General features: G+C 46.2%; 1 protein-coding gene across 9 annotated transcripts in view; it reads right to left on the bottom strand.

Annotated features, from left to right (window-relative positions):
- akap6 (A kinase (PRKA) anchor protein 6) overlaps positions 1-27,517 on the bottom strand; it is a 508,272-nt gene that overhangs the window by 65,706 nt on the left and 415,049 nt on the right. For all 9 annotated transcript variants that reach the window (XM_086003387.1, XM_086003384.1, XM_086003390.1 and 6 more), the window contains one exon: positions 24,135-24,359. In XM_086003387.1, the coding sequence (XP_085859513.1) occupies positions 24,135-24,359 (225 nt within the window). The remainder of the gene's footprint in view (positions 1-24,134; positions 24,360-27,517) is intronic.

Genomic DNA, 27,517 nt, shown 5'->3' on the forward strand with positions numbered 1-27,517 from the left:
CTGTAGATATACACAACATTCCTTAATTTGTATTGACAGATAAACATTAGTACAACTAAGTTCCACACTTTGTAATTCGCTACCTAAATCCTCCGCTCGCCACCTCCCTCGCCTCCTTTAAGACTCTCCTTACAACCCACCTGTTTGCACAACCCATTGTTCACCTATCCCCCTTTGATTAGACATGCATTTTCCTTACACTAAAGGCAAAGGGGAAGAAATTCAGTATCGCCCCGTTTGGGACGTAAGTACTGGCCGGGCGCGAAATTTTGCGCCCGGCGCAAATGATCACCACCTACTGGTAAATTGGCCTGCTTCGCCCCAGGTGGTGCTAGGAGCGCTAAAAGAGGCACTGCACGACTGTCTTAAGGCGCTAAGCCGGAGAAGCGAGGCGCTACCACCGAGGGCAGGCGCAGCACAGGTGCGGACAGTTAGCAATTGCACGCAGACACGCTGGCGCCGGTCAGCTCTTAAAGGGGACGTTCGATTTGGGATTGCAGCCACACCCTGCGCATTGGAGCCCTGATTCTCGGCCTGGACAGACCTACTGCCACATTCTTACGCCTAGGACCATGGAGAGGGCCAGGGAGCGAGCGCAGCGGTTCAGCGAGGGGGCCTTGCAGGTTCTGGTTGGCGCGGTGGAGCGCAGTCGATCTATCCTGATTCCGGACAGTGGCAGGAGGCCGCTGCCCAACGATTATCGCAAAGCTTGGAGGGAGGTGGCTCACAGCGTGACCTCCAGCAGCATGGTGCCTAGGACCCCTGTGCAATGCAGGAAGAAGTTCAACGACCTCACTCGGGTTGTCAGGGTGAGTACCCTTTTCAGTATCCTCTTCATCCCTGCATGTCGACCTCACTTTATGGCCAAAGGGTCCTGAAAGCCCCAATGCCCAGCCCTCATCCAACACCTATGGGCCTTTCAGGAAACTCACACGCACATTCAGCACTTTACACAATGTAAAGGCTAATTGACCATGGGAGGCAGTGCTGCCAAGATCAGGGCTTCACATTTTAAGGGCTATTCCACCATGGGAGGCAGTACAGCCAAGATCAGGGCTTCACACTGTAAGGGCTATTCCACCATGGGAGGCAGTACAGCCAAGATCAGGGCTTCACACTGTAAGGGCTATTCCACCATGGGAGGCAGTGCAGCCAAGATCAGGGCTTCACACTGTAAGGGCTATTCCACCATGAGAGGCAGTACAGCCAAGATCAGGGCTTCACACTGTAAGGGCTATTCCACCATGGGAGGCAGTGCAGCCAAGATTAGGGCTTCACACTGTACTCAGAGCCCGTCCTTTCTCTTGCAGGGCAAGCTGGCGCATAACAGGAGGCAGCAGCAACGGACCAGGGGAGGCTGACCTCACCTTCAAGCCCTGACTGATCTAGAGCAGCGAGTCCAGCGGATTATGGCAGGCCGGATGATTGGCCCCATCGCCACTGGAGATGCCGACCCCGTCCTGGACAGCAATGGTAAGGTCATCACCTTTTTGACGTCTCTCCTTCCACTTGTGCCTCACACCAGCATCCTTTGCCACTATCGACCCAATACAGTACATTGCAGCACTCATGCCTCCCTCGCTGCCACCCTGTCCTCACGCTAAAGCCACTCTTGTACCTCCCTGCTTTCAGATGCTGATTCACCAGGTGAGGAGGCGGGCCCTCAAGCTGCCACTGTGAGTGACTCTGAAGACGACGGCGAGGAGGAAGCCGGACCATCAGTGCCACCCTCAGCCGAGGCAGCCCATGGCCATAATGGGGACACGTCTTCCCTGGAGGGAAGCAGGGGGGAATGGTCTGAGGAGGGTGAAGCTCCGGGGCCCAGCGGGCTGCAGCAACGCGAGGGGGGGTAGGGAAGCTCGGTGGCCTTCTCCCCGGAGGGAGAGTCTGGCCTCGAGTCCTGCTACAGTGAGCGCAGAAGAGGTGCGGCTCCTCGCTGAAATGAGCGCCCAGGCGGAGCACAGGCACACTGGGTTCATGGATGCCCGAATCCACGGAGTCACTGGCAAGGAGTCTCCAGGACTTCGGTGCAGCACAGGCGGCTGCCACGCAAGTGCTTAGTGCTGCAATGCAGTCAGTGGCTGGTCTCTTGCAGATGCAGATTGAGGCCACACGAGCACTGACTGCTGCCACCCTCGCTGGGTCGGGCACGAATCGCCGGGGCCCTTGCCGCGCCGCAGCAGGCCAGCCGTCTGTGCTTCAGCAGATTGCTCCGCATGCTGCAGTGCTGCCCCGTGGGAGTGCCAGTGTGTCGTCCGACCAGGGAGTGGCTGTCCTCTGTCAGGGTGACAGCATTCCTGCTGCCAACACTGTCACTTCTCCACTGCAGCTGCCACCACCTGTAGGACAGACTGCTGCCGCCCATGCAGAGTTGGAGCAGTCAGCAGCCGGGCCCTCCAGGCCCAGAGCTGGTCCAGGCCATCCCTCAAGGGCATCTGCAGTCTCAGTTTCTGACACTCAGCAGCCTTCCCCCAGCCTTGCTGCAGCCACTGGGGTCCCATTGCGGAGGAGCTGCAGGGTGGGAAGGGGCGAATCTCGCAAGCGAAGTAGATCATCCTCGAAGGGCAAAAAGTAGGAGGTGTGGCAAAATGCTGTTAAATGCTTTATTGAAGGCCGAGGACCGTGGTCATTTTTTGGTTACTCTTTTGTTCATTGTCTCCAGGTTGTGAGAGCCAGTTATGTGACTGACTGCTTTTTTGGGGTTTTCTCTCTATTACTTTGTCATGCGGGAAGGGCACACAGTTTGTTAAATAAAGAAGTGTCTTTATTCAGAATGTGCATTTTTGCTCTTTGAACTATTTGTTGCCTTGACCGGCTTAGGGGTTACGGAATGGTTCCATTCATGTTCTTTCAATGGCACAAGCCATTCCCTCAGAGGGGGCCTAGAACCGACTTGCTATAAGCCGCTGACGGACGGCCCTTGCACTTTGTGCCTCCCTCCCGTCTTGGTGCTGCTGCTCCTCCTCCTCCTCCTCCGCTGGTGCTCCAATGTCTGGTGGCAGTGGCTGAGTCCTGAGGATTGCCAGGTTATGCAGCATGTAGCACACAACGAAATGGGAGACTCGCTCAGGTGAGTACTGAAGGGCTCCTCCGGAATGGTCCAGACAGCGTAACCGTTGCTTGAGCACACCGATTGTGTGCTCAATGATGTTCCTGGTCGCTTGATGGCTCTCATTGTATCATTCTTCAGCAGGGGTGCTGGGCGAACGGAGCGGGGTCATCAGCCAGGTGCACAGAGGATAGCCCTTGTCCCCGAGAAGCATGCCTCCTGGGTGAGCTGGGGCCTCGAAAAGGTCTGCCACAGAAGTCTGGCGCAGGATGAAGGCGTCGTGGCTGCTGCCTGGAAAGCGGGCATTGACAGCGACTATCAGCTGTCTGTGGTCACAGACCAACTGGATGTTCAATGAATGGAACCCCTTCCGGTTGCGGTAATCCTCGGCATTCTCTTGCGGCGCCCGCAAAGCCACATGTGTGCAGTCAATGGCGCCCTGGACCATGGGGAAGCCCGCTATTCTTGCAAATCCCATTGCACGCTCTTGCTGCTTGTCCGGGGTCATGGAGAAGGAGATGTACTGACGTCTCTTTTAAAGAGGGCATTCGTCACTTGACGGATGCAGCAATGCACCGCGAACTGGGAGATATTGGCAATGTCCCCAGTAGCGGATTGAAAGGAGCCGGTGGCATAGAAGTTGAGAGTCACTGTGACCTTCACTGCCACCGACAGAGACGTCCTGCTCCTCAGTTGAGGCTGCAGATCTGGCTGAAGCAGGTGACAGAGCTCAGTGACCACCTCCCTGCTGAATCGCAGCCTCCAAAAACACTGCTCCTCAGACATGTTGAGGTATGAGAACTGTTGGCAGAATACCCTGGGAGGGTAAGGTCTCGTGTGCCGACGCCTGTTGGCCCTCCTCCATCTGGCCATGATTGGCACTCTCGCTCGGCGTCTCTGTGCCCTGTCAATGTAATGGAGAAGCCCAACGTTCCCACCCATTGCAGCCCCCATAGTATGTGGCCACTGAAGGTTATGCCGGTGAAAAAGCAAACCAACTACAAAGTTCTGGTCAGAAGCCAAAAGTACTTCTGCGAGCGCTGACTCAATGCAGAAAGCTCTCTCCCTTTGTCTCTCTGCAAATCTCTCTCTCTCTCACAGAAGGAGTGGTCCAAAAATGGCTACCACAAAGAAGCCAGGAAGAGCCCCCTTTAAATAGCGCCCCCCAGCCCCACAGCGACTGGGAACCATTCCAGTCAACCAGTCGCTGGGAGCGATAGGCGGAAAGGAGGGGGGCGCCACTGAATTTCCGGTTCGGGGCGCCCCAAGGACGTTGCACCATGAAATGACGTCAGGATCTGTGTGCGTAGTTGAGCGGGCATTACGGTTTAGCGCCGCTGCTAAATTTCCGCTCAATTTCGCGAGAGGCGCAGGTCTCGCCGCGCCCGGGCGCTAGCTGGCTCACGCCCCACTTATCGCCCTCTTAAGGCGCTAAAGGGTGGCGCAACCAACTGAATTTCTCCCCCAAAGGCTTTAAACTATAAGATGGGGGGAGGCATCCACAAGAAACGTAACCAGCCTAATTATAAACAAAACAGGAAAAGAGAGCATAGGAAAGAATAAAGTAAGGGAGGTCATTGATGGCAAGGGAATAAATAGAGTTATAGAACAGGAGTCTAAAAAGATGGTTAAACATAAAGTGAGAGGAAATCCTATTAAAAATGAGTTAAACTGTCAGACAGTGTCCGTAATAAAACAAGGGAGCTGGAGGTATTGCGAGGAACCAGACACAGTAGGGATTACTGAGACATGGCCACAGAAAAATAAGGACTAGGAATTAAACATTGCAGGGTATAACATATTTAGAAAAGATAGAGAGGGAAAAAGGGGATGTGGAGTAGCTGTACTTATTAGGGATAACATAATGGCAGTAGAAAAAAGTGATGCAGCTATCAGCGATACAAAAATAGAATCCATATGGAAAGAGATAAAAGATAATAAAGGGTCAATTCACACTAATAGGTGTAGTCTATAGACCACCTAATAGTGGAAGGGAGGTGAAGGAAGAACTATGCAGACAAATTAGGGAAATGAGTAAAAAACATAGAATAATAATCATGGGGTATTTCAACTACCCCGATATTAATTGGACAGAATAGGTAGGTGAAAGGGATAAGGGAATGGAGTTCTGACAATATGTACAGGACTCCTTTCCAACTCAATATGTAAAAAGCCCAACAAGGGAGAATTCGCCATTGGATCTAGTAATGGGGAATGAACCAAAACAGATCAGAGGAGTAAAAGAGGGGGAACATCTAAGCAGTAGTGACCATAATATAGAACGCTTTAAGATGATAATTGAGAAGGAAATAAGTATGACGAAAACCAGGTTAATAGATTGGAGAAAAGCTGATTTTGAGGGGCTGAGAATAGAACTTGGGAAAATAAAATGGCAACAATATTGGCAAACAACAATGTAGACCAGCAATGGGAAACATTTAAAACAGTGTTCAACAGAGTGCAGGAACAATATATTCTGCTAAAAGGAAAGAACAAACTAAACACGAATGAGACTCCATGGGTGAATAAAGCCATAAGGGAACAATTGAGGGTAAGGAAAGAGGCATACATTAAGTACATAGACAGCAGGGGAGTGCATGATAAGGGAGAATACAAAGAGATTAGGAGAGAAGTCAAAAAAACACTTAGGAAGGCAAAGAGGAACTATGAAATTAAATTAGCAAGAAACATAACACAAAATAGTAAAATATTTTACAGTCACATCAATAAAAAAGGAAGGTTGGGATGGGAATAGGGCCATTAAGGGATAGACAGGATAATACCACAGGTAATGATAGAGAGATGGCAGAAATATGAATTAATTACTTTGCTTCAGTATTTACCAGGGAGATAGAACAGGTGGACATGACATTGGATGATGAGATTAGTAATGAGATAAGTGCATTTAAAATAAAGAGGGGATATATTAAATAAACTAATCAAACTCAAAGAGGATAAAACCCCTGGTCCGGATGGATTGCATCCACGCATTTTAAAAGAATCTAGGGAAGAGAAAGCAGAGGCATTACTACACATATTTAATAATTCGTTAGAAAAAGGTGTAGTGCCAGAGGACTGGCGGATAGCTAACGTAATACCTATATTTAAGGGGGATAGAACATGTCCTGGGAATTATAGACCAGTTAGCTTATCGGTTGGTAGGAAAAATAATGGAATCCCTACTAAAGGAGAAAATAGAAGAACATCCAGAAATCCAAAACATAGTACAGGAAACTTTGGTTTATTCGGAGATTGTATGTCCAGAAACCTCGATCCACCGGCAGAAATCAGGAGCCGTTTTGTTAGGTTTTTTTCTACTCGTGGCTTTTTTTTCAACAGTCAGGCTCTGGAAAATCTCTCTGAAGCTGTTGCTAAGCTACAGAGACACTTCCAAGGTATGGGCCGACTGTTTAGAAGCTGTGTTTGTTGTCAGATACGGAGATGAAAACCTCCGTATCCTTCAGAATTAGCGCTGGTTTGTCCGGCAGTTTTGATAGATCGGCAACAGTTCGGTCCCGTCAGTGCCGGATATCACAAAGTTTCCTGTAATGAATAATCAGCATGGATTTCAAAAGGGAAAGTCTTGCTTGAACAACCTCATTGAATTTTTTGAAGAGGTAACAGAGAGAGTAGACAATGGTAATGCAGTATATGTAATTCATCTAGATTTTCAAAAGGCCTTCGATATGGTAGCCCATAATAGACTGATGAACAAGGTCACAGAATGCGGAGTCAGGGGACAAGTAGCAGATTGGATAGCTAGCTGGCTTCAAGATAGAAAGCAGAGTGTAGGGGTAAAAGGTAGCTATTCACAGTGGCAGAAGGTGGGTAGTGGTATTTCACAAGGATCAGTGCGGGGGCCACTGCTGTTCACAATTTACATTAACGATTTAGACTTTGGAATCAAAAACACAATTTTTAAATTTGCGGATGACACCAAATTGGGGAGGATAGTCAACACTGAGGAGGACTGCAAAAATTACAAGAGGACATTAATAAACTTGCAGAATGGGCATATAATTGGCAAATGAAGTTCAACACAGATAAATGTGAGGTATTACATTTTGGTAGGAAGAATAGGGAGGTCACTTATTACTTAGAGGGTGCGAGTCTAGGTGGGGTAGAGGAACAAAGGGATCTCGGAGTACAGATACAAAAGTCACTAAAAGTTGTGACACAGGTTAGCAAGGCCATAAAAAAGCAAACCAAGCACCAGGGTTTATTTCTAGAGGTATAAAATTGGAAAGTAGGAAAGATATGCTAAACCTGTATCGACCCTTGGTTAGACCACACTTGGAGTACTGCGTACACTTCTGGTCGCCATATTATAAAAAGGCGCTGGAAAGGGTGCAAAAAAGATTTACAAGGATGATATCAGAAATGCGAGGGTATACATATCAGGAAAGGATGAACAGGCTGGGTCTCTTTTCTCTTGAAAAAAGGCTGAGGGGTGACCTAATAGAGGTTTTTAAAATTATGAAAGGTTTTGATAGAGTGGATACAGAGAGAATGTTTCCACTTGTGGGGAAGAGCATAACTAGAGGCCATCAATATAAGATAGTCACCAAGAAATCCAATAGGGAATTCAGAAGAAACTCCTTTACCCAAAGAGTGGTGAGAATGTGGAACTCGCTACCACAGGGTGTGGTTGAAGCGAATAATATAGATGCATTTATGGGGAGGCTGGACAAGCATATGAGGGAGAAGGGAATAGAGGGTTATGCTGATAGATTTAGATGAGGAAAGACAGGAGGAGGCTCGAGTGGAGCATAAAACACCGGCATGGACTGGTTGGGCCAAATAGCCAGTTTCTGTGCCGTAAATCCTATGTAACCCCTGTAAATACCCTGGGAAACTTTTTTACATTGAAGCTCAATATAAATGAAGTTGTTGCTGTAATGAGGTCGGAGAGGGTGTTTGTCACCTCCTGCCTCTTTCTCCTCCTCATCAGCAGTGGCTGAGGTGAGCATCAGGGCTTGTTTCAGGACCCATGTGGGTCACAGGGTCTACCATGATTCCAGGGTCATCCAGAAGAAAGGTCATCGGTAAAAAATAAAGGTCTGGGACCAGATTTTGTTGGAGCGGGGCATCTCGCCATGTGCCCCATTAGTTAGACTTGCTCAAGCACATTTAGGTTTAAAAATTTTTGCCCACGAAGTTGCTGGAGGTGCAAGCTGATAACGGTGCGGCGAGGGAAATACAGCATCTGGGACCTTGGTGAACAACGGGACAGGCAGTGTATCTGCTTAACCAATGGGATTGAAGGATAGAGAAATAAACAGAGAAAAGACTGAGAAGGAGGGTGAATTAGAGTGGGGGAATTCAATGTCAAATCAGAAAGAGAAGTAAAGGGAAAGAAAGATTCGATTAAGAGAGAAAAAGAGACAGAATGAAATATTAAGAAAACAAACATTTTAATTTAAAATTTGACATTTTTAAAATCTGCTAAAATAATTCACAACCTGAAGGAATGGGAGTCCACATTATAATTGTTCATTTTCTGGGCAAGAGAGGATAATTGGCAATTAATAACAATTATCACATCGTTAAAAGGGTACTTACATTGTTACTTACAAGACTTAACTTTCTGTGTGAGTTTAATGGGCAATTAATGGGCAAATGCAGCAACTTCATGAAAATCATGGGGCGGTTAGGCGTGAGATGCCATTTTCATGAAGGTAACAGCCAGCAACTTGTGGCGATTCACAATTCACAGGGTATCTCTTCCTCACTACAAGTTGCTGGCCGGTTTGTGCATTTATAAAGGCGTGCATTATTCAGACGCTGTTATTTTTTCAGAAAAATTTGGCCCCTGGTTCTGCAGGATTCTCCCCAGGCCTTGGGTCTTACTGCCTGCAGTCATGTTCCTGCTTCCACCCTCCAATTCAAGTGCAAGGTGCTATCAGGGGGTGCGCTGGGAGTATGTCCGAGCTATGCAAATGGCCCAGGTCAGGTGCACACTTCCTGCTGGAAGTGCAGATGTGTGCTTCACCTATCAAGTATCCAGCAGGGTTCCAAAGAGAAAAATCAGCCCTATCATGTCACTGATTATTCAGAACTTCTTCCAGTTAAACACTGGCAAAACCAAAATCATTCTGTTCCTTTAAAGCAAGAAATAATTTGCATTTATATAGCATCTTATTATGCCTTTCAGGATATCCTAAAACACTTCACAACAAATTACTTTGAAATGCTATGTATGTGAATGCAGCAACCATTTTGCACACACCAAGGTCACAAAGAACAATGAGATGAATTGATCAGTTAATCTACTTTTTGGTGGTGTTACTTTAAGAAAAAATATTGGCAAGGACATCTGCTCTTCTTCAAATAGTACCATGGGATCTTAAACGTCTGCTTGAATAGGCATACTGGGTCTCATTTTAACACTTAATCTGATGAATGCAGCTTGGACATAGAAATACACAGAAGCCATAACATGGAAACTGGCCATTCAACCCAACCAGTTCATGTCAGCATTTACCCACCACGTGAGCAGATAGTTTTAATCACATTTACCCACTCTGTTCCCATATACTGTACCTTCAACCCCTTTTCCATCATCCATTTATCCAATCTAATCTTGAATGTTGACATAGTTTCTGCCTCAACCATTAACCCTAGTGTTATGTATTGTGTGTTCTCCTCCCACCTGTGGTGGCGCTGTCACAGGAGATAAATGGTTGGGTGTTCTCGGTTAAGTTTAGCTCTCTTTGTTCGGAACTTTCCAGAATTTCCTTTCCTTCCAATAAAGCACTTCATGTTTGAATCTCTGAGTTCTGAGTCCTAAATTGTGTCTAGGTAGAAAGGTACCGACACAACAAGTGGCAACGAGGAGCGGATGAATCTGTGTACGTTACGGGTGCAGTGAGTAAACAGAAATTTTAATTTGAAACGTAAGATGGCTACTATATTAGGAAACATCGGTGATTTTGATGAAAATGTGGAGCAATGCAGCGCTTATACGGAACGTTTTGACTATTTTGTATTGGCGAATGCGGTGGCAAATGAAAAGGTCGTGCCTCCCTTTTTGAGTGTAATCGGGCTGAAGACATTCAATTTACTTCGCAGCCTCGTGCAACCAGATAAGCCAGGAACTAAAACATATAAGCAACTAGTGGAAATTCTTGGAGCACATTTTTCACCAAAACCTCTGGTTATTGCTGAGAGATTTCGATTTCACAAACGGAATCAAGAGGAGGAGGAATCAGTGACGATGTTTATTGCTGCTTTAAAAAGGTTATCAGAACACTGCGAGTTCAAGGAGGTGCTGAAGGACACCATTAGAGACAGACTGGTGTGTGGTCTGCAAAATCCAGCCACACAGAAGCGCCTTCTTACTGAGGACAACCTTACTCTTAAAAAGGCCATTGAAGTTAGTGTCTCCATGGAGATGGCGGAAAAGGAGGCTCACCAGTTGAGTTCAACAGGGAGAGTTCACAAGGTGTCGTCTGAGCCTAAAGGTGCGCAGAACGGCACATGTTACCGTTGTGGGAAAACGGGCCATCACGCTAATGGCTGCTGGTGTACGGAGCTGGAATGCCGAAATTGTGGCAAAAAGGGTCACATTGAGGTAAAAAAAGAACAGACAGAGCTGGGAAGCATGGAAGCAAAATGTCTGTATTTGGACAAGAGAGGAAAAAGAGTGTTCATTCAGTGCAGTATGATGGAACAAGCAAAACAGAGGGGAGCGACACCTCTGAGGAGGAAGAGGTGCACATACTGATGGTTGCAGGTGATTCAAATGGCTACTGGGTGTCACCACTGGTGGAGGGACAATCAGTGCGGATGGAGGTGGACACAGGCGCGGCTGTGTCCCTTGTTTCAGGCACTGTCTACAACAAAATGCTAAAGCATCTTACCCTTCAGCCAACAAACATTGTGCTAAAGACATATACCGGCGAACCTGTGGCCATGAGAGGCGTCATTGAGGTGACAGTTAAATTGAACAGGCAGATTGCAAAACTGCCACTATATGTGGTAAAGGGAAATTACCCATCGCTACTGGGGCGTGCGTGGCTAGAGAAAATCACGCTGGACTGGCCTGCAGTCCGCATGATGTCAAAAGGGGAGTCAGGTCTGACTGCAGTGTTAAACAAACATGCAGAACTCTTCAATGGGGAACTTGGGAGCATGAAAAAGATCAGCGTGAGACTGGACATTAAACCTGACAGCAAGCCGAAGTTTCACAAAGCCCGACCTGTACCCTATGCAATTAGGCCAAAAGTTGAGGCTAACTTGGAGGCCTTAGTCGAGAATGGAGTCCTGGAGCCTGTGAGCGTGAGCAAATGGGCCACACCCATTGTTCCTGTCCTGAAAAAGGATGGATCTGTTCGAATCTGCGGGGATTTTAAAGTGACTATTAACCCGGTGCTGTCTGTGGAACAGTATCCTCTTCCCCTCATTGAGGATCTTTTTACGGGCCTGGCCGGAGGGCAAAAGTTCAGCAAAATAGACTTATGCCAGGCTTATCTACAAATGCATGTCGATGACAAATCAAAGGAGTTGCTGACAATTGTGACACACAAGGGGCTATACAGGTACTGCCGCCTTCCGTTTGGAATTACGTCGGCCCCTGCTCTATTCCAAAGAGCAATGGATCAGATTTTGAGTGGACTGCCAGGAGTCCAGTGCTACCTGGACGACATCCTTGTCACTGGGACAAATGAGGAGGATTATCTTCTGAACTTGGATGCGACACTACAACGACTGAAAGAGTACGGACTCAGAGTTCGTAAAGACAAATGTGAATTCTTTCAGTCTTCAGTTGAGTACCTGGGGCATGTGATTGATGCTACTGGCCTGCATAAGGCGCCGTCAAAGGTCAAGGCGATCGTGGAGGCCCCAGCACCCCAGAATGTGAGCCAGTTACGTTCATTTCTGGGGCTACTTAACTACTATGGGAAGTTTATTCCAGACTTAGCAACATTGCTGAAGCCGTTACATCAGTTGCTACATCAAGGCAAAACATGGAAATGGACTGAACTGTGCAACGAAGCTTTCGCCCAAGCAAAGAAAGCATTGCTGAAATCGGAGGTCCTGACACACTTCGACCCAAAGCTACCCATGCAGCTAGCATATGATGCATCACCATATGGTGTGGGAGCAGTCATATCCCACATCATGCCTTCGGGTGAAGAGAAACCTATCGCCTTCGCATCACGCACCTTGAACAAGGCCGAGAGTAACTATGCGCAGATCCAGCGCGAGGCCTTGGGAATTGTTTTTGGAATTCGAAAATTTCATCAGTACCTGTTTGGGGGAAGGTTCACACTCCTGACGGACCACCGTCCATTGACTTCAATCTTCGGGCCCCACACCGGAATTCCGTCTCTCGCTGCAAGCAGGATGCAAAGGTGGGCTTTACTGTTGTCAGGACACACATACGACATCAAATATCGCAAATCAGACTTGCACGGCAACGCAGACGGTCTCTCAAGGCTACCCTTGCCTGTTACTCCCCCAGAGCCTCGTCAGATAGACATCTTCTACTTTAGACAAGTGGAGGGAGCACCTGTCACTGCAGTTCAGGTGCGAAGGTACACCCGCAACGATCCAGTCCTGTCTGAGGTAATGGACGATGTCATTCGAGGGAGAGCTATAGGAGATTCTCCTAGTTTGAAACCTTACGTTTCAAAAAGAAATGAGCTCTCTGTCCAGGCAGGTTGTCTTCTTTGGGGACGCCGTGTCATCATTCCGCCACCTCTGAGGGAACCTATACTGCAACAACTTCATACAGGCCACAGTGGGATGGTTCGGATGAAGGAAATGGCAAGAAGCTACTTCTGGTGGCCAGGTCTCGATGGGAATATTGAGGAGAAAGCCAAAACATGTTCCCCATGTCAAAGGGTCCAGAATGTTCCACAGCTGGCAACCCTACACCCCTGGGATTGGCCTGCAGAAGTGTGGCAGCGAGTACATGTGGACTTCGCCGATCCTTTCGAAGAGAAGATGTTTATGGTGGTTGTAGATGCTCGTAGCAAGTGGCCGGAGGTCGCTGTGATGAGGTCTACCACGGCAGAGAAAACAATTGAGAAACTTGGTGAGATGTTCAGCCGTTATGGCTCACCGGAACAACTCGTAAGTGACAACGGTCCACAATTTGTATCACAGGAGTTTGCAACCTTCCTGCATGTGAATGGCGCCCTATCATCCCTCTAGTAACGGCCAGGCAGAAAGGTTCGTGCAAACTTTGAAGCACGCCTTGAAGGCATCGCAAGGTCAGGGCTCAATCCACCAACGTCTGAACAGCTTCCTGTTGTCCTACAGGAACGAGCCGCATGCCACAACCAAAACTTCCCCTGCTTCGCTAATGATGAAGAGGCAGTTGCGGACAAGTTTTGACTTACTCAAACCTCCAAGGGCAGAGCAGGTTGTCCATCGTCAACAACAAGCTCAAGTTGAAAAGAGAGAGAAAAGAGCCAAGGAGAGACAGTTTCATCCGGGAGAGCACTGTGATGAAATATTCCATTCATCACTGCCTGTGACTGTGGTCGGTTTCAGTGTCATTTCCCTTCCCCCAGTCCTCATTGTATTGTTTATTGGAATGTGCTGGAATGTGCTGTGTGTAGGGCTCCGCCCATACCTGGCCCCTTTTGTAAGCTAGCTCAGTCTGGCCTCAGTCTCCAGAAGGAAGATACCTCTCTCTCTTACGTGTTACTTTCTAAGTTAATAAAAGCCTTGTTTTGTTTCGCTAACATTGAGTCTTGGAATTATTGAGGCACATCAATTTTATTAACTTATTTTTCAACACTATGGATCAACTCCTGAAACCCGAACGTTTGGATTTGGATCAACATGCTCTGGACGCATCAGCATGCTTCGGACACTGGTTTGAGTGTATGGAATTCTTCCTGGACAATTCCGCAGCCGTCAAAGACGCTACGGACGCTGCGAGGATGAGACTCGGAATTCTGCGGAATTGGGTAAGCCACCGGGTTTACCCCCTCATCCAAGACGCCGATACGTACCTGGCCGCCTGCGACATCTTAAAGGCGCATTACCAGCAGCCTACGAATGAGGTGTATGCTAGGCATCTGCTCGCTACTCGCGCACAGCGACCTGGGGAATCGGTGGAGGAGTTCCTAAGCACCCTGAAAATGCTTGGCAAAGACTGCAAGTGCCGAGATGTAAAAGCCGCAGTGTACACTGACGAGCTTGTTCGCGATGCCTTTATCACAGGCCTCAGCTCCACTTACATCCGGCAAAGACTGCTGGAAAAAACGGGGTTGGACCTGAAACAGGCTGCGGACACCGCGCGATCCCTGGATGTGGCCCAGAGAAACTCGGACGCCTACTCTTCAGCCCGCGCCGTCCACGCCGCCACGTGTGCACCGAGGGCGCCGCCATCTTGGAAGGCATCTTCCCCGCCCGGCAGCCCGACACCGGCGGGGCCCCGCTCTCCCCCCAGAAGCCCTACGACAGCCGCGACGCGTCAGGGACCCAACTGCTACTTCTGCGGGCAGCCAAAACACACCAGAAACCTGTGCCCGGCGAAAGGCACCACCTGCTTTAAGTGCAGTAAGAAGGGGCACTTCGGGAAGGTGTGCAGAGGGAACCCCGCCGGAAAACCAACCGGGAAACCCGCCACCGCCGCGTGTGCGCCGTGGGAGCGGCCATCTTGCCCGACCTCGTGGGGTCTGCCATCTTATGAGCAGACAGCGTGGACGCCATCTTGTATCGATCAGGGCCCTACAGTGGCATCGGTCACAGTGGACCAGACCAGGCCGCACCCGCTATCCAAATCAATGGTGGACATCGAGGTAAACGGGTGCCGGGTTAAATGTTTAATTGACAGTGGAAGCACGGAGAGTTTTATCCACCCTGAACTGGCACAACAACTCTACCTAAAGGTGGTCCCTGCTCAGGGTACCATCTCTATGGCCGATAAAACCCAGACATCGACCATTCTGGGTTACTGCACGGTACAATTGGGCGTTAACGGAACTGTATACGATAATTTTAAAGTATTAATCATGAAGAACCTATGTGCGAGCGTGATCTTGGGCCTGGATTTCCAGTGCAACCACCAAAGCATCACGCTCAAGTACGGTGGGTCCCAGCCGCCCCTCACAGTGTGCGGTCTGGCTACCCTGAAGGTAAAGCCGCCTTCGCTATTCGCGAACCTTACCCCTAACTGCCGGCCAATAGCGACCAAAAGCAGGAGGTACAGCTGGGAGGACAGGCGGTTTATCGCGACCGAGGTAGACAGGCTCCTGAAAGAGCGCATTATTGAACGCAGCAACAGCCCGTGGCGCGCCCAAGTGGTAGTGGTAAGGGGTAGCGAGAAGAAACGGATGGTGATCGGCTATAGTCAAACGATCAACAGGTACACCCAACTAGACGCCTACCCGCTACCCCGCATATCAGAAATGGTGAACCAAATCGCCCAATACCGGGTGTTCTCCACCATCGACCTCAAGTCAGCGTACCACCAGCTCCCTATCAGACCAGAGGACCGCCCATACACCGCCTTCGAGGCGAACGGACGCCTCTACCAATTCCTCAGAGTCCCCTTTGGGGTGACGAATGGGGTCTCGGTCTTTCAGAGGGAGATGGACCGCATGGTCGATGACCACCACTTGCAGGCAACCTTCCCCTACCTCGACAACGTCACCATCTGCGGCCACAATCAGCAGGATCACGACTCGAACCTCGAGAGGTTCCTGGAAACCGCACAAAAACTCAACCTCACCTACAACGAGGACAAGTGCGTTTTCAACACCACGCGCCTTTGCATACTAGGCAGCGTGGTGGAGAATGGGGAAATAGGACCAGACCCCGACCGATTGCGCCCCCTACGGGAGCTGCCCCTGCCCAACACTCCCAAAGCCCTGAAAAGGTGCCTGGGGTTATTTTCTTATTATTCCCAATGGGTCCCCAACTACTCCGACAAAGCCTGCCCCCTCTTGAAAGCATCCTCTTTTCCGCTCTCTGCTGAGGCCCACGCTGCCTTCAAAAGCATTAAGCAGGATATTGAGCGGGCCACGCTACAGGCAGTGGACGAGAACACTCCATTTCAAGTGGAAAGTGATGCGTCTGACTTCGCCTTGGCGGCCACCCTCAACCAGGCGGGGTGGCCCGTAGCTTTCTTCTCGAGGACCCTCCAAGGGCCCGAGATCAGACACTGCTCCGTGGAAAAGGAGGCCCAAGCCATCGTGGAGGCAGTGCGCCACTGGCGCCACTACCTAGCCGGCAAACGCTTCACCCTACTTACCGACCAGTGGTCGGTAGCGTTTATGTTCAATAATAAACAGAGGGGGAAGATTAAAAATGATAAGATTCTTAGGTGGCGGATCGAGCTCTCCACCTTCGAGTATGACATCATTTACCGGCCAGGGGCCCTTAACGAATCCCCTGACGCCCTCTCACGAGGGATGTGTGCCAGCGCCACCGGGGATCGGCTACAGACCCTCCACAACGACCTCTGCCACCCAGGGGTCACGCGGCTGTTCCACTTCATAAAGTCCCGTAACTTACCCTACTCGATTGAGGAAGTTCGGTCTCTGACCAGGAACTGCCGCACTTGCGCTGAGTGCAAGCCTCGGTTCTACCGCCCAGATAGAGCCCACTTAATCAAAGCTACACGGCCCTTTGAGCGGCTCAGCTTAGATTTCAAGGGCCCCCTCCCGTCCGTCGACCGCAATGTTTACTTCCTGAACATTGTGGACGAATACTCCCGGTTCCCATTCGCCTTCCCCTGCCCAGACATGACCAGCGCCACGGTCATTAAATGCCTCAACAGCCTGTTCTGCCTGTTCGGTATGCCGAGCTACATCCATACGGATAGGGGGGCGTCCTTCATGAGTGAAGAGCTACGCCAGTACATGCTGTCCAAGGGGATCGCCACGAGCCGTACCACCAGCTACAACCCCCGGGGTAACGGCCAAGTGGAGCGAGAGAACGGGACAGTATGGAAAGCAGTCACTCTAGCTCTAAGGACCAAGGGCCTCCCTATCTCCCGCTGGCAGGAAGTCCTCTCGGATGTGCTCCATTCGATACGGTCGCTATTGTGTACGGCCACTAATGCCACGCCTCATGAACGAATGTTTGTCTTTCCCCGGAAATCCACCTCAGGCGTATCCATGCCGTCATGGCTCTCCACCCCAGGTCCGGTACTCGTGCGAAGGCATGTGAGGGGCCACAAGACGGACCCTCTCGTGGAGCCAGTACACCTACTCCACGCCAACCCCCAATACGCATATGTCCGGCACGCCGACGGAAGGGAGGACACCGTGTCCATAAAAGACGTCGCCCCAGCCGGCATCGACAACAACCACGGCAATAGCAGCAACAACGATCACAGCAACTCTTACCCACCCACTACTCTTTCATCACCCCCGGAAGAACATCGACCAACGGCACCCCCACCAACTACCCCTTCAACAACCCTGGCGGCACCCCCGGCAGAGACCCAGGAGGCTACCGGGGACACCCAGCCGACACCCGCGGCACCACAACAGCCACGTCGGTCGCAGAGGACTATCAAACCCCCGAACAGACTAAATCTATAGAAGGGGTGAATGTGATGAAATATTCCATTCATCACTGCCTGTGACTGTGGTCGGTTTCAGTGTCAATTCCCTTCCCCCAGTCCTCATTGTATTGTTTATTGGAATGTGCTAGAATGTGCTGTGTGTAGGGCTCCGCCCATACCTGGCCCCTTTTGTAAGCTAGCTCAGTCTGGCCTCAGTCTCCAGAGGGAAGATACCTCTCTCTCTTACGTGTTACTTTCTAAGTTAATAAAAGCCTTGTTTTGTTTCGCTAACATCGAGTCTCGGAATTATTGAGGCACATCAATCACGTCCTAGCTCGAAACTACAACACTGGACCGAAATGGGTTCCTGCTACGGTGATCGCACAGACGGGCCCTGTGTCTTACACGGTTGAGACTGCTGAGGACGTCGTCTGGAGAAGACACACAGATCAACTGTTGCTAGGAGCAGAGACAGCCACAGAGGCTCCAATGGCTGGTTGGCCTGAACTGTTTCCGGATGATACCGCAAACCAGCATCCCTTGCCACAGTGCTCTTCTCCAACACAGGAAGTCAAAGAGACTGTTCCACCTGTGCAAACTCCTGACTTTCAACTGACACAGGCACCTTCTCCATCCAGGCCTGTGTCAATGCCTACTGCTGTGGAAGCCAGCGATGACCACCGGTATCCTGTCAGGGAGCAGCGGCCTCCAAGACGCTTGGCTGTGTAGGCTTAGCGACTTACCCACAAGACTGGGGCAGAATAAACCCCAGGGTAAAGTCAGGGTTTGAGGCAGTCTACCTCTACCCTTGGTTCGTTGAGTGCATTGAAAGTAACTTACCTGTTGAGGAATAATGTGGACCTTCCATTTAAGAGGGGAGGAAATGTTATGTATTGTGTGTTCTCCTCCCACCTGTGGTGGCGCTGTCACAGGAGATAAATGGTTGGGTGTTCTCGGTTAAGTTTAGCTCTCTTTGTTCGGAACTTTCCAGAACTTCCTTTCCTTCCAATAAAGCACTTCATGTTTGAATCTCTGAGTTCTGAGTCCTAAATTGTGTCTAGGTAGAAAGGTACCGACACAACACCTAGAAGTGAGTTCCACAGCCTCACACTCTCCAGCCTTCTGTTCTAAATCTCTTAAATGTAATCTTGTATCTATGGCCCCTCGTTCTTGACCCGTCAACTACTGGAAACAGGCTGCTTCTATCTACCCTGTCCCATCCTTTCATAATTAAAAAAAACGATTATATTACCCCATAATCTGCGTTGTTTTATTGAAAAGACCTACCTTTTCAAGTCTTCCTTTGTATTTGTTTTTCCTCATAACCGGCAGCATTCTAGCATCCTCTTTTAGTACAGCATTGACGTGTCAGTCAAATTTAAATTAGGGAGTTAAAATGGCCTGGGCCTCATGCCAGCGAGTCGGGTCAAGCTTGCTTCTTACCCATAAACCCTCTGCTCATCTCTCGTCCCAGGTTAAAATCTGAGCTCAAATATCTGCTCAATGAAGGACCTGGTTGCAATGTGTGTTGTTGTAGCTATTCTCTGCTAGCATACAGGAGTCGGCAGTGGTGCCATTTACCATGGTTATAACATGTAACCCATAGCTCTGAGGACTCTGTGTTCCATCCTTACTTCTTCTTCAAAGAACAGTGACATACTTGATTTCCTCAGAATGAAAGCATCATAGGAACCTCCAGTAACAGAGCGTAAGATCTCGAATTGCTATGCTGGGTATGATGGAGTGGCTGCTTTCAGAACCCTATTACTATTTACCAGCCACTAGTAAAAAAAAATTATAAAGATACAAAGCCAAAATTTTGGTCCAGGCCAAAGTGAAATCCTGGCAGATCTCTGGATCGGGAGACGGGAAATGGAGCAGAACCTGGCTCCATCAGGATACCTCTTGTTTCTTCTGTCATTTTCTGGCAGGAGTGCTGTGAGTGGATCTTCCGTCTGCCCCACCCCATGTCAAGGGGGCGGGTCTGGGGGAATTTCTGGGTTACCCCAGGAATTTTGCTTAGCACATCCTTATAAAGCCTCAGCAGAACTCACGGCACTCTTCCTCTGGGGGAGCTGCCTCTTCAAATTATTTTTTGTAGCATTAAGTGTAAATGATTATGCAAAGAAAAATCATTTTGGATTTAAGAAATTAAGGCACTGTTAGGAATGAGTGAGTCTCCCCCAGTTCAGATATCATTTTGATTTAATCCAAACAACTATAAGCCTATCACAATCTGAATGGCTAAAATTATGTTTTTACCTGAACAAATTGACAAAACTTGAATTACCTTTCGTAACAAATGTAACCCCGCTGTTCAAGAAAGGCAAGAAAGGAGGGAGAAAGAAAACAGGGAACTGCACATCAGTTAGCCTGACATCAGATAGGGAAAATGCTAGAATTTATTATTAAGGATGTGGTAACAGGGCAGTTGGAAAATCACAATATGATTAGGCAGAGTCAACATGGTTTTATGAAAGGGAAATTGTGTTTGACAAATCTATTAGAGTTTTCTGAGGGTGTAACTGACATGGTAGATAAGGGGGATCTAGTGGATGTAGTACATTTGGATTTTCAGAAGGCATTTGATAAGGTGTTTATAATAGGTTGTTACACAAGATTTGGGCTCATGGGATTAGGAGTAATATATTAGCATGAATTGAGGATTGGTTAACGGACAGAAAACAGAAAGTAGGAATAAACGGGTCTTTTCAGGTGTAGCTAGTGGAATGCTACAAGGGTCAGTGCTTGGGTCTCAGCTATTTACAATCTACAGTATATCAATGACTTAGATGAGGGGACTGAGTGTAATATATCCAATTTTGCTGATGATACAAAGCTAAGTGAGAAAGTAAACTGTGAGGATGACGTAAAGAGGATGCAAAGGGATATAGACTGGTTAAGTGATTGGGCAAGAAGGTGGAAGATGGAGTATAATGTAGAATATGTGAAATTATCCACTTTGGTAGGAAGAATGGTAAAGCAGAATATTTTTTAAAAGGTGAGAGACTAGTAAATGTTGGGATTCAGAGGGATTTGGGTGTCCTTGTACACAAATCACAGAAAGTTAGCCTGCAGGTACAACATGCAATTAGGATGGCAGATGGTATGTTAGCCTTTATTGCGAGGGGTTGGAGTACAAGAGTAAGGAATTCCTGCTGCAATTATACAGGGCTTTAGTGAGACCACATCTGGGGTACTGTGCACAGTATTGGTCTCCTTACCTAAGGAAGGATATACTTGGCTTAGAGGGGGGACAACGATGGTTCACTAGATTGATTCCTGGGATGAGAGGGTTGTCCTATGAGGAGAGATTGAGTAGAATGGGCCTATACTCTCTGGAGTTTAGAAGAATGAGAGGTGATCTCATTGAAACGTATAAAATTCCTAGAGGGCTTGACAGGGTAGATGCTGAGAGACTGTTTCACCTGGCTGGAGAGTCCAGAATTAGGGTTGATAGTCTCAGAATAAGAGGCCAGCCATTTAGGACTGAGATGAGGAGAAATTTCTTCACTCAGAGGGTTGTGAATCTGGAATTCTCAAATTCTCTAATGGAGGGCTCTGGATGCTCAATCGTTGAGTATATTCAAAACTGAGATCGATAGATTTTTGGGCACAAAGGGAATCAAGGGACATGGAGATAGGGCGGGAAAGTGGAATTGATGTAAAAGTTTAGCCATGACCTTATTGAATGGTGGAGCAGGCTCGGGGGGCAGTATGGCCTACTCCTGCTCCTATTTATTATGTTCTTATGTTCTTATTTCTGCCTCAGATCTGAGCCCATTCCTACATGTTCCTGTTTGATTAATTTTGTGAATCATTTTTCAAGCTTCTCTCTTCCTTGTAGTATGCACTAATTCTTGTCTGAGAGAATCCGCTCCCCTTCTTCTGCCAACACTACTCTGGAATTAGCTGCCAGGAGATTTGCAAAGTGACCTAGGATGACCTACCCTGTCATTATCTTTCTGTCTTTGTGGAAAAGGTTCTAGCCTGTTTATCTTCTCCCTTGTTGGTATAGGCTAGACCCGGAACTCAGAGGTGGGAAGTCCTAGGTGCAAACTCTCACCTCATTATTCTACAGTATGGGTACTGATATGCCAATGTGCAGCAACACAATGCTGCCCTGATAAGCAGGTTTTATGAACTAGATAAGAGATGATAAAATTATATGTTTACATTTCCATTTTACTAAAAGAAGGAATCATAGGTGTTGTTATATTGGTATTAGTGGAGTAATATTGAGTGGCAGGTTATAAAATGGAAGTATTCTATCATCAAATTTTCAATTTCTCCAGTGAAAATCACATACATGTGATAAATTAATAAGTAATTTGTCCCAGTTTTTGGTCAAATAAGCAACACTGGCTTAATACAAGTATAATTTTTTTTTTATCCTGACCTATTGCAAACATAATGGCTATCATTCCTCTTCTGCTTATTCCATGAATATGATGTGATGATTCATAAATTATGAAATCACAACCAAGTTACGAAGGTTTTCCTCAAGGATGAAATTATTATATGTACTCATTGCATATTCTGTTTATAAATATGTTCCTCTCTGTAATATTTCTATTATTTTCTCCCATTGTCTAGCACTTTTCCCAGACTATGTAATATATCCTTGTCACGAGGCTACGCAAATAACCTATTCCCAAGTTTCTGCTGATGTTACTCCTGAGATAGCCACTTAGATCTGTGTGAGAGCAGTCCCCCTAATCATGTTCCCTCCTTGTGGGAAAGTACCTTGCCTTCATTCAGTGCCTACACCTAAAAATATGGCCAAGATTGGTAACTAGGTTCCTTACTGTGCCACATTTTCATTGTCTTAATGTGAACTATTACAGGATGGAAGTGCTTTAGTAACTCTCCCACCCATTAGGTATGTGAACTAACTTTTGTTTCCCTCCTCATATAATTGGCTGACCTTGCTGGAATTAAATATTAAAATTCACAGGGTGTGTCACCCACAAATGGGCCAGAACTTTGGGTCCCCACAGGTGAGTACACGCTGGGTACTCACGCGTAGACCCAACAAAAGTGCCGGTTTCGTGCATGCACTGCGCATGCGTGGGAAACTGGAACTTCCGTTCCCTTAAAGGAAGGGATTCACAGGTCGAACGCATGCGCCGGAGAGGCAGCGCGTACGCCTCGAACTTCCGTTTTTTTTGCAGGTTTCTCCGGGAGGGTAAATATCCAGGAACTATGCTTCTAAAAAGCAGTCGCAAGGCCTGCTTTTAACAAGGTAAGTGGTGAATTAAGTAAAATTAAAACATTTTGTCCACAGGTTTAATATTTTTAAATACTTTAAAGAAAGGTAAGTTTATTTTTAGCTCCGTTAGAAAATGTAATTAATTTTTTCAAAAATTTAAATTATTGTTTAAAATAGTTATTTTATGTAATTTATAGTTATTTTAGAAAGGTGATTTAAAAAAAAATTATTTGAAGTTTTAGTTATGTTTTGGGGCTGAATTGTATTCATAGATTTGACAGCTCTTCCTGTCAAATCTATGAATACAGATTCCCTGCTACCATTGGCTCTCCATGGCCCACATGATCCCAGGGGACGCTTTGAACTAACTGCGCCCCTGGGATACGCAAGCACTGCGCGCCGGCAGTTGGAGCAGGCCCAGGATCGGAATCCCATGCGGGCCCACAGCACAATGGCCGGCGACAGCACAATGGCCGGCGTGCTAGGTAAGTGCAGGTCGGAGGCTTGCACCCGCGGGAAGCCTCCGACCCGAATTTCTGGGCCATTGTTTCTATTATGAGCTAGACAGAGAATAAGTAGGAAGTTTAGTTCTATGAGGCAATGTAAGCACAACAATTACATATTTAACATTGACCAAGACTCTGAAAGAATAGCTGAATCACTTGAATTCTCTGTGGTAAATGTGCTGCCAGTGTCATGCATGTCCGGAATATGGGAGCAATATGGCAGTTATTGAGGAAAAAGAACTTTAAACTCAACGTTGTCATTCACATTTGGAATATTTTTCCTCTCGCACGCGTGTTGGACAAAGAAGTTTTAATACACAGAGAATGACAGATTAGATGGATAGTGACATGAAGCAGTTATTCATGAAAGAAAGACTTATGAAATAATACTGAGCGGCCTGCGGGTGGCGTTGTCCAAGGAGCGTATAAATACTCGGGCACGGGCCCAGCTTGCGCAGGACATTCTTAACAGGAACTAGTGAAGGACACAACTAGACCTCCATGTTGTAAAATGGTTGATTAAAGCTTTGTTTAACGCTTAGACCAAATGTCTAGCTGTTTTCTTACATCAGATAGTATCGGATTTTGCTGTATTATGAACTGTTCAGGAAAGCATTGTTACAATGCAGGAAAAAGGGATTTTACTGCAGTTCTTTTTTGTTTCCTAATTTCACAACGAAAAATCCACAACTGGCATCTTATTATTTTCATGCAACTTGGGCAATGTGCCATATAATCCTCTAATGTATCATATTTGTTTCTTTCTTTTGCAACAACTACTTTTATTTTAGTTTACTACTTACTGCTTTAGTTTGCTGTAAAACATCTATGAATTGTCATATGTGTGTACCATAAAAAATGCATTAAAAGGACAATTACGTGGACTGCTACCTTAAAATACTGCAGTTTTTTCTGGGCCTCCATTGTTCCTTCTTTTTCTTGCAGCAGGCAGGAGTTAAAGATGAAAAGCTCTGTATCTCTCATCCAGCCTTTCAGTTCTTTGATCCTGACCTCCAGCTGCCTCACCAGGCTGTTGCTTTCAGGTGACAGAAGATCACATGTTCCTGCCCCACTCGGCCCCACTACTGTGTCCCGAGTCTTCTCTCCAAGCGTTCTCTGACATGGCAAAAGAAAAACATCAATGAGCTTCATGCACTGTGATCATTTTTAAGGGTAGAATTGACAAATCACCATCTTATTGACATGTGTACTGGCTAGAAACACCACTGTCTTTAAAAAAAACAATTAAAATCAAGTCTGAAGCACAGTTCAGAGTACTTGCTGCATAAATGAAAAAAAAAGTATGTTATCTCAAGAAATTTCCAAATTACAGTACTGTGTTAATTACATTAATTACAATTAACACATAAGTTTTAAAACAAAAGAAAGCACATTGAAGCCATCAATTGGATGATAATCCCCATAATTAAACTGGCCATTTAAAGCACAAGATGATGTTTGGCAATATTTTGAGCAATAGTCATTGTGCTGGGGGGGGGACACTATGGCATCCAGGCACAATGAAATCATTATACACAAATGATATCAGACTAATCTATTCAAGAAAATATTAGGTGAATAATTCTGGCAATCCAGTTCCCTATACCACGGGAATACTAATAATATAAAGCCGCACAGTGGAATCCAGATTTAGCTATTGTTTTCTGCTGTGACAAATTTACCAGCAGCAGCAGACTCAATACCCTGAGAGGGTAGGTTACAAAAAAAGAATTTATTGCCACTTTTTGTTCAGGAACAGTTTGCAATCATAAATTCTTCATAAGCAGAATACTTCTGAGAATGGTCTGTCTTCATAAATATACGACAGAGGACATCAATTTCATTTAATTCACAATTTGTGGCAGCACAGCAGATGCCAATGCCTTTCTTGATAGGGTTGTTTAATATGCAATTGAGATGGAGTAATGTGCAGCACAGGGGACAAAATTTCTTGGATTAAACTCTACGCACCACTGATATTTTATTTTATCATTTTCTGTGTCAGACTGTTCACTTCAGATGAAAGCAACATTAAATTCTTTCCCATTTTGTTTTTAACTCTTTCTAAAGTTAAAATTTTTGTTTCTTATTTATAATGTCAATTCAAATTAAATGATGCCAATGTTAAATATTTTTGTTTTGTGTTGATAGTATAATGCATCACTTTTAGCTATGACAGATACAAGCTGCTGAACATTTACAGCTACCCAGACTCCCTGCGTAATTTAAACCTTATAATAAATGAAAGGGAATTAAATTCAGTTTCCTTCATAAGAGCCAGAAACAGCTCAAGTTAGCGAAAGCATCCAGTTCTCATTTTCATTTTGCTTCCATTATTTTTCTGAAAAGCAATTTCATCATTTTTGTACATTAATGTAAACTTGCTTACTTAATTAAACAGTTTGTCTAATGTTGTGACAGAATGGGTAAATTGTAAGGGAGTCAATGAACAAAAAGGTCTAATACTGTGGTGCTTTTCCTTTGTGCACAGCAGTGGTATAATGGCATGTTTAGATACAATTGGAGTATTTGATTATTATTTCCTCCCCCTCTTCCTTTTCTTGTCTACCACTGCTGCAACACTTCCTCATTCAGCCTAGAGTCCAGGTTAGCATAGAATGCAGACTTGTTTGTAGCTTCCATCAATGTCCAACCTACAAGAGATGGTGCTCCTGCAGAGCAAAGATGGTCATGCTAATTTTCCTCGCGTTATGATTCAGTGTTCTGCGGCTACTTCATGGCTTATTCAGAGTTCTGGCCAAGACTGGAAAACTCACCCAAAGATCATACAATATCAGTTATGCTGAGATTCAAGCTTGTGACTCTGGATTAGAAAGCCAATGTTCTATTATTTGGGAGAGGGAGCAGAAGTGTGGGAAGTACACCAATTAAGGTTGGGACCTCTTTTCTCACAAGTCTGCGAAAGTATCCACACAACACTCTTCATAGGTTTAATGTCAAACTTTTGATCTGTTTGTATTTTCTACTATACTGTAGGGAAGTTCAAGCACTAAGAAGAGTCATGATTTGTTGCAGAAGAAAAGACAATACAAAGTTTCTGAACATTGCGCTTATTAACACTTTTGTACATTGTTGTAAAGTAAATTGAGCGTGGACCTCAAACAAATTCCACTCTGCCCAGTGGGCCCCACTGTAATGTAAGTGTGCAGACTATTCAGCTCTTGGGCAACTTTTGAGAGTTGGGCGCAAACGCATGACTGAGCCAGTATTATTCATTGGTTGAAATTTGTAAACAAACTTCATGCTCTGTTAAGAAGATAGTTGTCAACATTATTTCTGTATTGCACAAGTCACAGCTAACCTCAGAGACCACTGTAACTTTTTTCTTGAAGTTCTAATTCCTCGATATTCCCAGGTTTGATGTAGCCTTTGATAGTAATGAGCCTATACATGTGGGATTTTTTTTAAATATAGCCAAATAGTGAATTATTGTACTAGCTCAATAATAATCGGATATTTTATTTGACCCAATTGTTAACAGTTTGATTTACAAATACAAATCTCTGAGAGTGAGCAAAAGCTTAATCACAAAAGCAAACTAGCCCTCCAAATGTTCATTCAAGTCACATGAAACAAGGTTTTACTTTTAAAGCGGAAGAGTACCCTTTCAAGAAAAGTTTCCAATATCTAGATTTAATTCAGACAAACATGGTGTTGCCTTGTGTAGATTTAATGGCTGGAATTTTGCCTACCTGGGCAGGTCCAGTGAGGGTGATGTCCGTGACGGGTCGCGACCTCACTGCTGGCTCCATCTGGCTGCAGAAAATGAACTTACCTTAATGGGTATATTAAGCCCACCCAGTGCGTTACCTGGCCCAATTAGATGGAGCAGGTCTGGTGACGTCATTCATGACGCGTTTTCAGCCGGGATCCTTAAAGGAACCCTGGTCACATTAGATTTTATGTTTAATCTAACAAAGTGGGTGTTGAATCTTTACTCTACAATAATATAATAAAAGTTATATATGAATGACAAAGAAATATTTAAATAATATTATCATTAAGTAATATGATGCCATCTACAAATATGATCATAATTTAATAAGTACATTAATTGGGAAGTTATTGGTGCTTTAGTCACAAATCTATAGACTTGTATCAGTAACTGGTACAAATAAAAGATGCGTGTATATAGGTAATATATAAAATTAAGCAGATTTTAAATGTAATTGTAAAGGGTTGGATTTACAATCTTATGCAAGTTCAGCAGAAGAGCTGCGGAAACCCTGACAAACTGTGCAAGTGGTGCTTAC

This window comes from Somniosus microcephalus, chromosome 12 (assembly GCF_052327205.1).
Source record: "Somniosus microcephalus isolate GS21.2 chromosome 12, FLI_Smic_1.0, whole genome shotgun sequence".
Taxonomy (NCBI): Eukaryota; Metazoa; Chordata; class Chondrichthyes; order Squaliformes; family Somniosidae; genus Somniosus; species Somniosus microcephalus.